The following is a 15153-nucleotide window of genomic DNA, read 5'->3' on the forward strand; positions in this document are numbered from 1 at the left end:
AGTCGTTCTCTCAACCGGAGAAAAACAAATAATTGACCTACAAAGCTCTGCGGACAACTGGACCGTCAAACACAAATTGGATACTGAATTTGGAAATACTTTTCTTGAACAATACCTTGTGCACTTGGTTGTGCTGTATGTGTCGTCGCGGTGGCTCAAAGAAAATGCCTGTCGTGTGCTGTCGCAGGGCACCTGTCGCAGAAGTTGAAGAAAGTTCAACTTTTGCGACGTGCGACACGCGACATACACAAATGGAGTACAGTTTCGACCCTGGGTGCACGTGCAGTGCACGTGCATTGCACGTGCATTGTACTACTTGTGCATGAGGATGTCGCAAACACGAAGAATATTGTGAACCGTGTGTCGCTGTCGCAGCTCGTCGCATGTGTTGCAAGTCGCATGTCGCGTCGCAAGAAGTTGTATTGTGAACCGGCCTTAAAAGTGTACTTGTGAGGTGGCTAACCCGTGCAACGCACACAGTTTGCGCAAGGCAACAGGCGGGCCGTCATGGGCGTTGCAAAGCACAATGCATGGAGTTTCAGCCACCTGTGAAGCTCGGAGAGATTGGAGAGCTTTGGAGAATCTCCTAAAAATGCGGAGAGGATATACGAATACTTTGACTTTTTAGAGCGTCTCGGACCTTTCCCAGGGGATATAAGAACACACCTTTTCTCCCCCGCACACACGCGCAGTCCTTCTTCATAACTCCTTCCAACGCCCCTGAAGATGTGATACTGTAGAATCCTGCGGATAAGTTAAGCCCATGGGCTTATCTGTTTCACAAGGACGTTTCGGTGGACTTATACAAGAACATGGGCTTATATGCGGGCATTTCTTATACCCCAACACCAAAATTGTGCTATTGAAAAGTACCAAGGAAGTGAGAAGTAAATTGCCGAAAACCACTGTGCAAACAAAAACAACCGATGATTGTGTTGAACTTTTCTAAGCACTCGCAGACTCCATTGCAGCCACTCACACATTACAGGGTACCTCACTTCAAACTCTCCAACTACGGTCTCTTCGCTGCATACGTTCACTTTACTTCCAAAAAAAATATTAGATATAAATTGAATGCACCAAATTTTCGGGCATGGCCCATCTTCAGGGTGAAAAACCATTCAACTAAAGCCAACAAAAACTGAAACGAGTAGATATGCTGTGTGGTGCGGTAGTGCTGGATATGTTTGTATGTGTGGAGGGTAGCAGCAATGGTGAAAGGTGTCGGGAGAATGGAAGGGAAAGCACGAGAAGTGTGGTGACTAGCAGCAATGGTGACGTGTGTTGGTAGAAAGGGAAGGAGCAAAGGAGACAAGTGGAGAGCTGTGCCTGTAAGTGTGAATATGTGTTAGTGCGACGTGGAGAATAGAATGCAATGTATGCAATGTATGCAATGTAGCTGGATCCATGGGTGTGAAGACAAAGATGACGACAAGTATTTGCTAAGCACTATTATATAACCAGCTAGCACACATAAACACTAAATATTATAGAATGAACATTGCTTCACGTATGCGAGTGAACGTATGCAGCGAAGAGACCGTAGTTGGAGAGTTTGAAGTGAGGTACCCTGATTGTGTTGAAATGTACAAAAAACCCTACATGAATAACCAAGAGTCCATAACGGGGTTATGGACTCTTGGTACAACGTACATGGTACGACCTAAGGCCCAGGAGCTTGGACAACGAAGCTTCGCGATGTTCGAACTTGGCCTGGGCTTATGCGCGAGCATGGGCTTATACACGAGATTCTACGGTAATGCTGCTATTGTTTTTTTAACCTCTCTCTTTCTCTCTCCTCTCCACCTTCATAGTCTGCTGGGGTGAATCACTTCTACACATTGTACAAATTCGAACTGTATTGCTGTGTTTGTCCCCGATGTTTGTCCTTTAGGAGTGTTCTCCAGCAACTACAAAAGGCTTGCCAAGGTCACAGGCAGTTTCCGTAACGTGGCCATTGGCTATCTCAACGCCATCACTACCTTCTTACCATGTTGATGTCGGTGGCTTCTTTCTCTTTATGTGTTTAGCTTCTTATCATATAATTCATATTCTTTTTATTCTTTTGCTGCTGGACAGCAAAATTCACAACTCCGAGATCATGAAAAGCTGTACACATGCTGGCGTACGCATGAAAGTGCCCTATCCATGATTTCCGTGAAGTTGAGAGGACTGGATATCCAGAAATACATCTGCATGCAAGTGTTCTGCGGTGTTCCGTGGGACAAGACTTTTTTAAGGAGTGCTTCGTGGCACGATAGCTACTCTGCATTTGAAGCTTTAATTGTCATCTGCAGCTGGCTTTTTCTGTACTTGCGTGCAGGTTGTCGTTTGTTTCTATCGCTTTGGCTGCAACCTTGAAATATCATTAGTGCCGTCAATTGTTTGCCTGTTCGCGTTGGTGTCATTGGATTGGGCCTACTGCACTGCAGTTGTGGCCAGGGAGTCGTAAAATACCGGTATTTTACGACTCCCTGGTTGTGGCCAAAGAAACCTGACCCACAAGTCCAAAGTAGCGCCACGTTTCCATTTCAAGTACATCGTGCATGGTCCGCATAAAGCAGGGAGTCGTAAAATACGGTATTTTACGACTCCCTGGCATAAAGAATGAAAAATAAAATCCGCCCGCCCTCCCCATTCTTTCTGAAAAAAGGATGCTCTGACATCAAGAATATTCTTTGGCTTGGCCTAAAATCCAGTCTTTTTTAGTGCAGTACCGTGCACTGCTACAAACCATCCTCCAGAATGTTCAAGTCAGTGATGATTTGTACTTGTAATATGCATATACAGCTGTGGTCTGTTTGCTGACCACTCTATGATGCCGGTAGATTTGGTGCCTGGTATGCTACTGCGAAGCGATGTAGCTCACTGAAATCCGGTTGACCGAGTGCAGTGCCGTGCCAAGGGGAGGGGATCAGTGATCATCAGGGAGTCGTGCCCAAAACGGTTTGGGTACGACCCCCTGGGGATCACCTACAAATGTCCATACATCATCATGTATGAGAGAGCATGTGTGCAGTCGAGCATTGCATCATTATACCGGTATCAAGAGACCCCCCCCCCCCCCCGGTATCAAGAGTCATTTTTGAGGTATATTATGTATCAGATTGCAACGACCAGGAGGCTCTTAGTAGTGGCTGCAAATGACCGATATCCGTCACTTGCGGCTCTGTATCAGAGACCTGTAGCTGGCCTGAAGAGTTGTAAAATTACTCCTTCGTAGCCGGGGGAGTCAGAGCGAGGGCGATTCACGGCTTGGTCAAAAAACTGTCGGCCTGGAACGTAAACGTGGAGCTGCCGACACAGTTCACCTGGTTCACACGCCTGACCTGGCATGCTGCCTTGCGTGAAAGGAACATTTTTCCGAAAGCAAGCTTCTTCTCCAAAATTCGAAATTTCTTTCCAAAAATGCCGTCGTCCTTGACCTCCAAGCTGAATGTTGTTAGGATAGAAAATTAGCGAAGATGTAGCCGACCCATTCTGGCAAGCCGTGTGCCCTCTGGATATGCAGTTGTTCGCCATGGTCAACAATCTTCTTCTCCTTCGTTCGTACTTTCACTTTCCTGACCACGAATACAAGCGGTACCCATGCTCAGGTAACTGGTTAGTGTTTATTTGTCTGTCTATGCACATACATGTAATACAATGTACTGTTCGTGCTGCAGGCACTGGCCGACCATGGAAATAGAGGAAGCAGCCAGCTTTCTTTGAATTCTCATCCTTTCAACAAAAATAATAATGTACACACTGTCCTTGGCTCCTTTTTCCCACCGCCACCATGCATGCACTTCTTTTCAAATTCGTGTTTGCTTTGACAGTGGTTTCATGGGTGTCCTTCAGCCTTCCCTGGCATTCAAAATTCAGAATAGTTTCCACCCAGGTGCTAGTGCCTCTGTTCTGCTTAGCACATTGTAGTAAAATTATTTGCAACTGCCCACCACTGCACTCTTGGCTCACATTCACTACACCATAGCGAGGAAGTAACTAGTTTGTTCTTGGATAGATGTCTGGAGGGTGTAGAGCATCTATCCAAGAACGAACTTCCTCGCTATGGTGTGGTAAATGTGGGCCAAGAGCAGTGAGGAGAGGTGGACATTTTCAAATTATTTAGCCACATCCGATCCTTTCTCCGATAATTATGGACATGTTTTACTATACCGGTATATTGAATGGCCACTCATGCTTCTATTGAGAGGTAACACCATTCAGGAAACTGAGGAAAGCCAACCGGTGTTGCACAGGATTTGAGGTTGGGAAGAAAAGATGTTCCGATAAAAGAACTGCGAGTACATGGGAAACGTATTATGGAAAGGGCAGTCTGAGTCGAACTAGGATCTCCTGTTCCAGAGCGTGAATATGAATACCGTAAAGTCGCGGTTAAAAGCCGGGTTTGCATACAAGCACATCGCAGATAGAAGCCTGAAAATCAAACGGGTCGAATGCATATGAGCCCGTCGAGCGTAGAAGCCTTGCTCTATGCAAGCGCGGATCGGGTGGGTCAAGAGTGCATGCGCTATGTATGGTGCATAGTAAAACTGCTGCCATACCGGTAGTCAGTGGTAGATCTACGCGTGTCGCACGTAGAAGCCTGGCATACAAGACTGGCAAAAATATCAGTGGTGCATAATAAGCATGGTTTGCATTAAAACCTGATGGAGAAAGCGGCTTATGTGCTTATAAGCCCGGCTTTTATCCGCGACTTTACGGTACAGTAGAATGCCGATATTCCGAACAATCACTTATTCGAAATGCCAGTTTTCATATTGAGGAGCTAGAGTGTGTCTAGTTCCTGTGAAGAGAATGTGAGAACTGATGGAAACGTGAAGGAATGTGCAAGTCTTAGATGGATGTGTGACTGCTCCGTTATCCGAATTTTCCCCATCCGAACCCCCTGGAGAAAGCGTGCGCCCGAGGGGTGCGGATAATCTACACTCTGCTGTAACAGTTATGTACAATGCGTGCCGATGCACATTGGACAACGTTGCAAATGTAGAATTGTAGGTGGACTGTGGTTCACATTAGACGATCGGAGTACCCCCACCAAACGAAGAGAGCTCAACATCACAAGGTAGAGCTTGCATGTACAATCGAAAAAGAGTACATAATAATACCATTAGCTGATGTTGTTAGTGTGCGTTACGAAGTCTGAAGAAAATGTTGAACGATCTCGGCTGGGATGACGGCTTCACCTTAGCTCAGTGATTAGAGCATCGCTGGCCTCAAGCGAAGGTCCCTGGTTCGAATCCTGGTGGTGACAGTCAATTTTTTCTTCAGACCTTTCCCGTTTGTGCCTTTCCCTCTAACCAGTGAATATTACTGTTAGCTTCGTACTTTGAGTGATTATCACTTACAGTTACATATACAATGTACTTGATAATTTCTTAGCGCATGAAAATCGGAGTCAGTACCACAATATTCCTCCCTCACTATATGAGTCTAGATACTTTGAATGTGGAACAAGGTCCAGGACAGGATCGTCTGCTCTATCCGAATTATGGCCTGGTTGCAATTTGTCTATTTACCAGCAGGTACATCGCACCAGGGAGTCATAGCACCTACACTGTAGGGAGACTACACAATACTTTATAGAATTTTGGTTCAGGATTTGGAGGTTCTCCGTGATCTGTGCAACCCGCGATCACGGCCTTGACCTACTGACCCTGAGAACGGCCCAGGTTAGCAATACCATGTACGAGCGTGTATAGATCTGCCCAATGGTGCCCCAAGGGTGGCTGAAACAGGAACCCCTGGGTCGAACCCCATGTCATTTAGCTTTACAGTCGCCTGTGCCGTCTACCTAGATGCTACAACTCCCTGCGTTGCACCCAGTAAATGCAGCACATCAAGTATACAGCCATGTAGTGTTGGATGTCACCTGTTCTGATCGTGTGATATCACAAACAATCTTCTACGGTCCATTCATTTTTAACCTGGCACGTTAGGGGCCGTCCATAATTATCTATCTTTAACAGATTGAGTATCTTTGAAACGAGAAAAAAAATCGTTCATGGGCGGGTGGGTCAAGAAGGGTTTCGTAATGAAAAATATTGATAGCTGAAACACTAGTCCATTCCAGCTATTTTTCGTTGAGGGGTGAGTAGGTGGGGGTGGGGGACGGTCACAAGTTACTCATAACTAAACTTTTCATTTCGTGAAAATTATCGATAATGCCGGGTCCATAATTGTCGATCTTTTACACGAAGAGAAAAAGTTTCGTTTGTGGGTGGGTCAAGGGGAGTTTCGTTTCGAAAAAATATTGATATTACAGACATCAATCGGGGGGGGGGGGGGGTGGAGGAGGGTCCTTCTTTCATTTCGTGAAAATTATGGATAATGCTGGATAGCTCCTTTAGTCTATGCAATAAAATAGTTGTTTTCTTCACACAGTACCGTAAAGTTTAAACAATATCCGGCCATGTTTGTACCGAACATTTTTTCGAAAGGTAATTTCTCAAATGTTGCCTTGAGTACGTTCTCAGCAACATAGCGGGCCAGTTTCAAATAATTGGACTGCAAACTTGCATCGCTGGTTGTTGCAGCTCCATCACAGGTCGTATCACGGGAAATTGAGTCCAGCTTCACTTCTAGGTTGGGTGACACGTAATGGGCATCACTTCCTGCATGCTGGTGCATGTGACTCAAGAGCTCTGGCTGGCAAGCAGTTTTAGACTGCAGGTGCAATACAAGATTTTTCTGCGATGTGCTATGCATTGTGCATTGCATTTCTCGAGAGACACTTCACGCTATGTGAAAAAAAGAATTTCGCTCCATGTGGTATTGTGCATCATGCAGTGCAACTTTACCACAAAACTGGACTCAAAGCACCTTATAGCTAGCTGTGGTTCACAGCAAAGATTTTCCTATTTGCGACTCTTGGTTTAATGGGTGCAGTAGCATGCATGTGCCTGGTGATATTGTTGCAATGGATCATAGTGAGGGCGTAGCAGTACTTGTGCACTGATAGTTGGTAATGGCATGAGTACATTACCAAGAGTGGGCAACTCGATGATCCCTCTGCCCACGGCAGAAAGTTTCATCACTTCGGTTTTTGTGGGCCATTGGGCTCATTAATACCATCATGCGTAGCCAGAGATCAAAACTTGTACATCACAGCTACGGTAGTTGAAGCAGAACAATGAACTGTGGATCCATGCCTACTGAACCTGATGAAACACTCTATCTACATGGCACATGTAGAAATATATGCGCGCTTGCTCATAATCATTGGATTTCGAAGCCGATCGCACCTTATGTTAGTAGTTGCACATTCTTAGCAGTTATGTAGTTTGATAATAACGTTACGATAGATTATCAATACTGGTGGAAACGTTATGCTGGTTGCATATTTTGTACCCGGTGTGCCATGACCAGGCATGCTAATTCATCGGATATTAGCAAGTTTGCCTGCCTGCTGGGTGTTGCATCTTAGCTTCACTGTACTACAAATACGATAGGCTTAGTTTTCCTAAATTGCTTCTTTATAACATCCAGTTTGTTTTGCTGCAATCTTTTCACGTGTTTTGCAGGATTGTAGCCAAGGGTGAATACCATTATCATGAGCGAAGGTCTCTGAGAACTCATGTCTGAAGGCTGGTCATGTTGGCCCAACGATGACTTTCATTGCCTGTATCCGCCACCTTCATACTGGAATGAACTGGAACATGTTCACTCTCTGTTTCTCATGTGGAAGGACGGAACAGATTGTTTGTCTGTCTCTGTGGATCACCGAAGGCTGAACAGTACAGTTGGAAGAATATTGGATCTCACGAAGTGACTGAATCTGAAGCGGCTGACATGCATCTGCACAGCGCTTTCTTTCTGAGATTTGCTTCAAGGCAGGTTATTGTGTACAATTTTGTCCACAGTATTCCTATATTTGCCAAACGTATTTCTCTGATAGTATTGTGACTACACACGCGCAATGATCTCTCCGTCATCAGTCTTTCGCAATGATGTGGCTCACTGACGACAGCATGCATAGCCATAGATCAAATGAGCAGCTGAGGTAGTTGAATCAGAAGAATGGATCAATGCATCCTGAACCTGGTGTCCTGCCTATATGCACCCTCAGTAGTATTTGTAACGTGTTAACTATGAAGTATCAACATTGCTTCTCTTCTATGTGGGTGGTGTGAGTGAATGTCAGATGGTCTGTACTGCCATGGCCGATGGTGTTCACTGGAAGATGTTGGGTTGGACCATTGTGCCCTCTTGCAATATGCTGTTCCAGCCTGAAGGCAATGAAAAAGTTCGAATGCTGATCTGCTTTCAAGCGTAGAATGTTACATTATGTGCATTACATATTTGCATAATTATGTTTTGTACTGGAGTGTGAATGTGCGGCAAGGGCATGCACATGTAAGTATATCGCGCTGCAAACAGCCTAAGAGTTCACGTGGTGTGTGATAAGTACACTTTTGGAAAGTGCGTGCACAGTCGAATCATGTAATGTTAAAACAGCCTTCGTGCTCCTCCCTGAATGGCTGCACAAGTAGAAATCTCCGTCTTCCTTTGCTTCTTTTTGCTTGAGCTGGCATGGTGGTCGTAGAGTTGGAAATTGTCAAGTATGATAACAATCGTTGTTTGGTCTGGAGACAAGATTGCATTTGGATATTTGTCCCAGGACTGCATGGCTTCCCAAACTGCATGTTGAATGCCATAGATGATTATTGTTCGGTTCAAGAAAGGACTCGTGGGTCTGTCTGGCTATTGTGAGCTCTCGCTAGTCCATTTCCATAGCACTTGCTCTGGATTCACTCACTGGAATATTCTCCAGTATAGAACAAGAAGTTTAGAAAACCTACTGGTGATATTAGTATGTTATACTAGTTTCTCCGCACTGTACCGCAGCTTTTGTTATCACACACATGCGGGTTATATAGTTTATCTACAATCCAGCATGATGTTCTTCCAAGAACACCCCCGACCTAGGCCCTCGGAACGACGTTCTTTGGTGTGCAACATCACTTATAGTTCTAAATCTTAGAATTACCGGTAAGCGCAGGATTTTAGTGATCACGGTTCCAAATGCATGTCATTGCACTCCACCTTTGGGACTTATTAAACATGTCATTGCACTCCACCTTTGGGATTTATTAAGAGCTGCATGCATGCCAAAGCTTGTCATAAAAGAAGAGCAGACTTAAATAGGCATCTTGTACGCATGATTTCTAACATGTAACATCCCTGCCGAAGAGTGTTCTTCCATACTACAGTAGAGTTGAGCGTCCAAGAACGTTGTGTCCAAGAGGTTAGCCTGGGGTGTTCTTATTTTTCAGCCATCCGGCTGCGCTCTTGTAGCATGTTCTTAGAAACAATCATGTTAGGATCATAATTATGTATCCCGAAACCTACCGAAAAACCAACACCGCCATTCTTTTAAACTTAAGGCGGTGGTGTTCTTAGCATTTCAGGCTGGACATTCTTGGGCAACACGTTCTTCGGCGCCTGACTCTACTGTAGTACTGTACATGAAATACAGCTGCTACAACTGTAGTAATATAGAATGCTGATTATCCGAATGATTGATTGTCCGAACTGCTCAGGCTGCATGGCAGCAGGCTGTCATCAACATGCACCATGATAATTTCGAGGAGCAGGAGTGTGTGCCAAAAAGAATGAGAAATGAAAGTATGCATGAGAAAATGAGTATGTTTTAGATGAGTGTTTTCCCACGCCCTTATCCGAACATACATGCACTCGATCGCCATAACCCCTGGCACACAGCACACAGCTTCAGAACCTGACAGAGTATGATATGGGTATGTCACAAGTACTCCCAGGTCCCGAAGCTTTCGTCTCAACAAAGGATCATAATCGACGACTTGTAATGAACTACATTTTGGTGGTATAAAACCGTACTTGTTTACGAATGAGTTTAAAAGCATGAGAACTATCCACAGCAGACATTCTCACTGTTCGGAGTTGCCTAAAAAGTGGTGCATGTACAAATCAGGGATGGGTAAAATACAGTGTACCAACATCTGAGGTGAGTCTATCAGGAAAGTGAATGTCGTCCACTCTATAAAATGGGGTCCCTCAAGAAAGATGGGATTTTGCAGCCATGGACGTTTCCAGCCAGGTGACTGTATATACAGTGATCTAAGTTATGCAAAGCTTGACATGAATGATTGGCTGGACACGTCGAAGAGAAGGAAGAGAGAAGCAGACCAACCTTACACCAGCTGAGTGTAGTGGCCCAAAACAACAAACTAATTCTGTGTGGCCTTAGAGGAGCTGGGCAAGATGTGTACAGTGAATTAAACAATACAGTAAACGTGGGAGAAGAAGTGACAAGACTGAGTATGATACACTGTGCCAGCACAGTGCACATACTAGTGCAACTGTTGGTGTAATTACAGTTAGCCCACACAAGCAGGTCACTCGATTGTAGATACACAGAGCGCATTCTACATCATACAAAACATGTTGAGCTAGGCAGCAGTGGCTGGCATTTACCGACATGCACCAATGCCAATGCGCGGCTTGAGCAAATATTACAAGCCTCAGAACACCCATACGCCATTTTAGAGACAGAACAAGGCGATGAGTAAGCACCAAAGGATTATATGAATAGCGGCCAGGCAATAATTCAGACCACTGCTGCTAATCAAGGACTAGTTCCTAGTACTAGTATGTTGTCAGTGTACCCTGAAACGATGCAATCACAGCGAACGTGATACATGCACATCATGTTGCCTGGTTCTTGGTTAAAAGTTGTATCCTCAATGCTTGAGGTTTGTGGGGTCCCTCCAGCTTCTCAGAGTCCTGCATAAAAAAGATAAAAGCAAGTGCAGGTAGAATAATAGTAAGCTCACATAAAACCTCTTCGTCTTGCTAACAAATTTCGTGATTAAATCCACAGCATGGGAACGAAGCTACAGGAAAAAAGTTCAACCATAATAATGCAAAAAGGCAACTTTAGCTAATCATATTTTTGGCAGCAACACTATACTGTTTGTATAGGAGAGTTGGCTTGGTGCATTCATGCCAAAATGAACTCCCTATAGTATTGTATTACTGTACTTCATCATTTTACTTGAGCATTCATTCCCAGTAGCCCTAATGTCTTCTAACAGAGTGCGCAAGGTACTGCATATTCGGCGCATATTTTATTTTCGGCTAATATCGGCCTGTGCAGTTTTAATTCGGAAAGTGGTGGACATCACGCAACTGAATTGTAAATAAAAGGAGGTTTGTCAACTGACAACCGCATACTTTTTCGACATCACTAATAAAAGAATTTTGCGTCCAGTGCATGTGCCAGGAGTGAATAGCAACTGAATAGAGCGGTTGTCATTTATTTACTAGAGGAAACGCAAAAGGTAACAAGATTACGTAACCAAAGGTGAGAAGGCACTGAACAAACTGTCAACCTACGAATACAACCTCAGTGCAACAACGTGCTCTTTCTGCTTACACAAGCAGAAAGAGAAAGAGCATGTTGTTGCACTGAGGTTGTATTCGTAGGTTGTATTCGTAGGTTAACACTTCGTTCAGTGCCTTCTCCCCTTTTATGTACTGGGCATTTGTAGCCTAAAATTTGTTTCGCAAGGTTCAATGTGACAGTGTATACAGGCATCAGCAGTACAGGCTGAAATTTCAATGTGGCCGAGATGTGCTTTTGCCCTGGGGAGGCTGCAATTTAAAAGCGTCGAAAATTTGCATACTTTACAACACAGTACTGAGCATGCGGTGAGCTGATGACGAAATGAATTGGAGGTACTAATAATGCTAAGGGATTCGGGGGCGCATCAAAGGGGTCAGCACCAAGGAATGGGATAGATTTGTGCCCAGTTCAGGTATGTATATTGGGTATAGAACGGAAATTAATGGCTTAGCCTCGGGCGACTCCTACCAGTATTGCCACCAATGGCCCATGGCTGCTGATCTCTGTGATAGAAATGAGACGTGTATGTGAAACCAAAATACGGCTTTTCAAGATATACTGTAAGACATGTTATTATAATGAGTCGCTAATTTAACGATTGTCCAAAATTCATAGGTTAACGATCTTGCAGTATTCTGCCATATCCACACACAGCATATATGAAGCAGTAAGGCCTCAACGGATCTTATTATAACGAAGAAATGTCATCCGTTAAAACGTTAGATTTGCTTCCTCGTTATATAATATATACTGTAAGACATGATTGTATATTATAAAATCATGTCTTACAGTATGTGCATTTTGTGAAGATCTGATGTAAGTCATTAGGGACACCTTGTTGGGTCTTGCCAACATTCAATTATTATGATGTTCATATCTATGCAATAACGTTAATGGAATTATCAGCAAGAATCAATAATCCCAAGAGTATGCAGCTTTGCACATGGAGTCTGCCACAACACGTTTACCAAAGTACATGAATCTAGACACGAGCTGAGGAATCAGCTGAGCTGCTGCATAATTTATGATCTGCTATAGTTTCCAGTCTCCATGGAGGTTTTTCTTGGAGACGTCGAATCTACAGTATTAGGTGTGAAACTGTTGTACTAAACTGCAGGAGATAGACTCTATTCAGCTCGGACAACATTTCACAAGCACGCCGATCAAAGCTTGCTACACTCCCGTTTAGTCAACTTAACGGCCCAAATAATGCTTGGGTCATGAACTCATCGCTGTTGGTCTTTCGAGGGTGCCTGACAATGGTTGTTAGTGCACAGCACCTGCCGGGCCAAATGACAAGATCAGAGACATAGATCTTCCTAGTTCAATTGCTGAAAGGTGACTTGTGCAAACGTTATGTAGCAAAAGGAACTGTACTATGGTACTACACGCCATTCACAATAATCAAAAATGCCCACTTGACAAAACAGAATTTCATCAACGGAGTCCCGGGATTTTTTCTTCTGTACATATGCATTATGGAGTCATAGCATAAGGGAGACGGCACGGTAGACTTTCAGCCTAAATCATAACGAGGGCCAGCTGGGCAGCTCGAAAGAGAGCTCTATGCACTATTGGCAGAGTGGTATACATGAATAGAGAGTGACCACCCAGTGCATGAAGCTTTTCGTGTCACCCTAGAAAATTTCAAAAATTAATAACGTGGGTTCAACCCTGGGCTGCCAGTGACAGTTGCCCTAACTGCCTTAGGGGCAAGTGCGATACATACATGCTCGCATATAGCATCGCTTGACTGACCCATGCTTGGGGCCAGTGAGTCAAGTCCGCAATCACGAGTTGCATAAACCACAGATCATGTAGAATCTCCATGGATCCAATCTGTGTACTGTAAAAGCAGAAATTTTCGGTAGTGTAATATTTTCGGAATTCTCCAAAATCGGCGATTCGGTGGAGGGAAATTTTCGGTAATACCCGCTTTCCAGGTAAGGGTGCTAGTACCACTAAGTAGTACCGAAAAAGTTCGGTGCATTTTTTCGGTAAAAATTGTCGGCACCGAAGTTACCGAAAATAAAACACCACTGAAAATTTCCGCTTTTACAGTACATCATTTTGGGTATCATGATCTCGTGTTGTTTCCTTGGGTGCTACGACTCCCTGACATCCATGGAACGGTATGAATTGGGCGATTTCAGCCAATCAGTAGACGTTCTGAGAGGGGTATATTCAACGATACACCCCGCTCAGTTCACAAGGGTCGCGCCAAGAGTGAATATTGGAAGGAGTCTTGGGAAAGTGCCCTGGGAGAAATGGATTGCACCATTCTATACATGTACTGCATTCCCCATAATTTCCTCGTGCTATGTCCTCAGGAAAATATTTAACGTATACCCTTCATATACTCATAGAATAATCCAAACGTATCTGCAGTCAACCACGGGTATAACAACCCACGGATAGTGAGACTATCTTCAGACCTAGTAACAATATAGCCGTATATTTTCAACCCCGTGAATGACGACAACTCCCAAATACCAACACTTTTCTCATGCCCGATCAAGGGTCGTTCGTTACTGGCAAAGTTAGCTGGATATCATGTCATGTAGTCATTATTACTTCAGGCAGGGACAATGAAATACACCCCCCCCCCCCCCCCCTTTCCTGCAGAGGGAACAGTGCTGTGTCCAGGTCCGCATGCAGCATGGAGGTGCTAGTAAGTCACTGGCATCATTTTCTCTTGTGGATCGATGTACAGTGTGTGACAATGCTTCCATAACGTTAGTGGTGGTGGTGGTGGTGGCGGGAGCATACTGCACTGCAGGGCATTACAGCACTGGCATACTATTATTTTCTCTTGCAGACGTGCCGTGCACGACAATGCTTCTATAGACTAGTGGTGGTCACGGTGATGGTAGTGGTGGCGGTGTGGTGGTGGTGTGGTGGTGGTGGTGGTCACAGTGGTGGTGTGGTGGTGGTGGTGGTGTGGTGGTGGTGGTGGTCACAGTGGTGGTGGTGGAGGTGGTGGTGGCGGTGGTGGTGGCGGCGGTGGTGGCGGCGGTGGTGGTGGCGGTGGTGGTGGCGGTGGCGGTGGTGCTGCTGGTAGTGGTGGCGGCGGTGGTAGTTGCGGTGGTGGGAGCATTCTGCACTGCAGGGCATTAAAGCAAGCTCGATTGTGCATGCATGGTGGCGGTGGGAAAGAGGAGCCAAGGAAAGTGTGTACATATTTTTGTTGAAAGCACGAGAATTCAAAGAAAGCTGGCTGCTTCCTCTATTTCCATGGTCGGCCAGTGCCTGCAGCACGAACAGTACATTGTATTACATGTATGTGCATAGACAGACAAATAAACACTAACCAGTTACCTGAGCATGGGTACCGCTTGTATTCGTGGTCAGGAAAGTGAAAGTACGAACGAAGGAGAAGAAGATTGTTGACCATGGCGAACAACTGCATATCCAGAGGGCACACGGCTTGCCAGAATGGGTCGGCTACATCTTCGCTAATTTTCTATCCTAACAACATTCAGCTTCGAGATCAAGGACGACGGCATTTTTGGAAAGAAATTTCGAATTTTGGAGAAGAAGCTTGCTTTCGGAAAAATGTTCCTTTCACGCAAGGCAGCATGCCAGGTCAGGCGTGTGAACCAGGTGAACTGTGTCGGCAGCTCCACGTTTACGTTCCAGGCCGACAGTTTTTTGACCAAGCCGTGAATCGCCCTCGCTCTGACTCCCCCGGCTACGAAGGAGTAATTTTACAACTCTTCAGGCCAGCTACAGGTCTCTGATACAGAGCCGCAAGTGACGGATAT

The 15153-nt window shown here is 44.9% G+C and overlaps 1 protein-coding gene and 1 long non-coding RNA gene across 2 annotated transcripts in view; one reads left to right on the forward strand and one right to left on the reverse strand.

Annotated features, from left to right (window-relative positions):
• The window catches only part of LOC135831010 (protein MMS22-like), a 48739-nt gene extending 46358 nt beyond the window's left edge, over window positions 1-2381 (forward strand). Inside the window, exon 38 of the mRNA XM_065343251.1 lies at window positions 1895-2381. Coding sequence (XP_065199323.1) covers window positions 1895-1949 — 55 coding nt within the window. The 3' untranslated portion in view covers window positions 1950-2381. The remainder of the gene's footprint in view (window positions 1-1894) is intronic.
• Window positions 2382-9810: 7429 nt separating this feature from the next.
• On the reverse strand, window positions 9811-14884 carry LOC135807031 (uncharacterized). The gene is made up of 2 exons (XR_010551418.1): window positions 14708-14884; window positions 9811-10767 (listed from the first exon to the last, which is right to left on the reverse strand). It is a non-coding gene; the product is annotated as an uncharacterized LOC135807031 (long non-coding RNA).
• Window positions 14885-15153: the final 269 nt, after the last annotated feature.

Source organism: Sycon ciliatum, chromosome 1, assembly GCF_964019385.1.
Source record: "Sycon ciliatum chromosome 1, ocSycCili1.1, whole genome shotgun sequence".
In the NCBI taxonomy this organism is placed as follows: domain Eukaryota; kingdom Metazoa; phylum Porifera; class Calcarea; order Leucosolenida; family Sycettidae; genus Sycon; species Sycon ciliatum.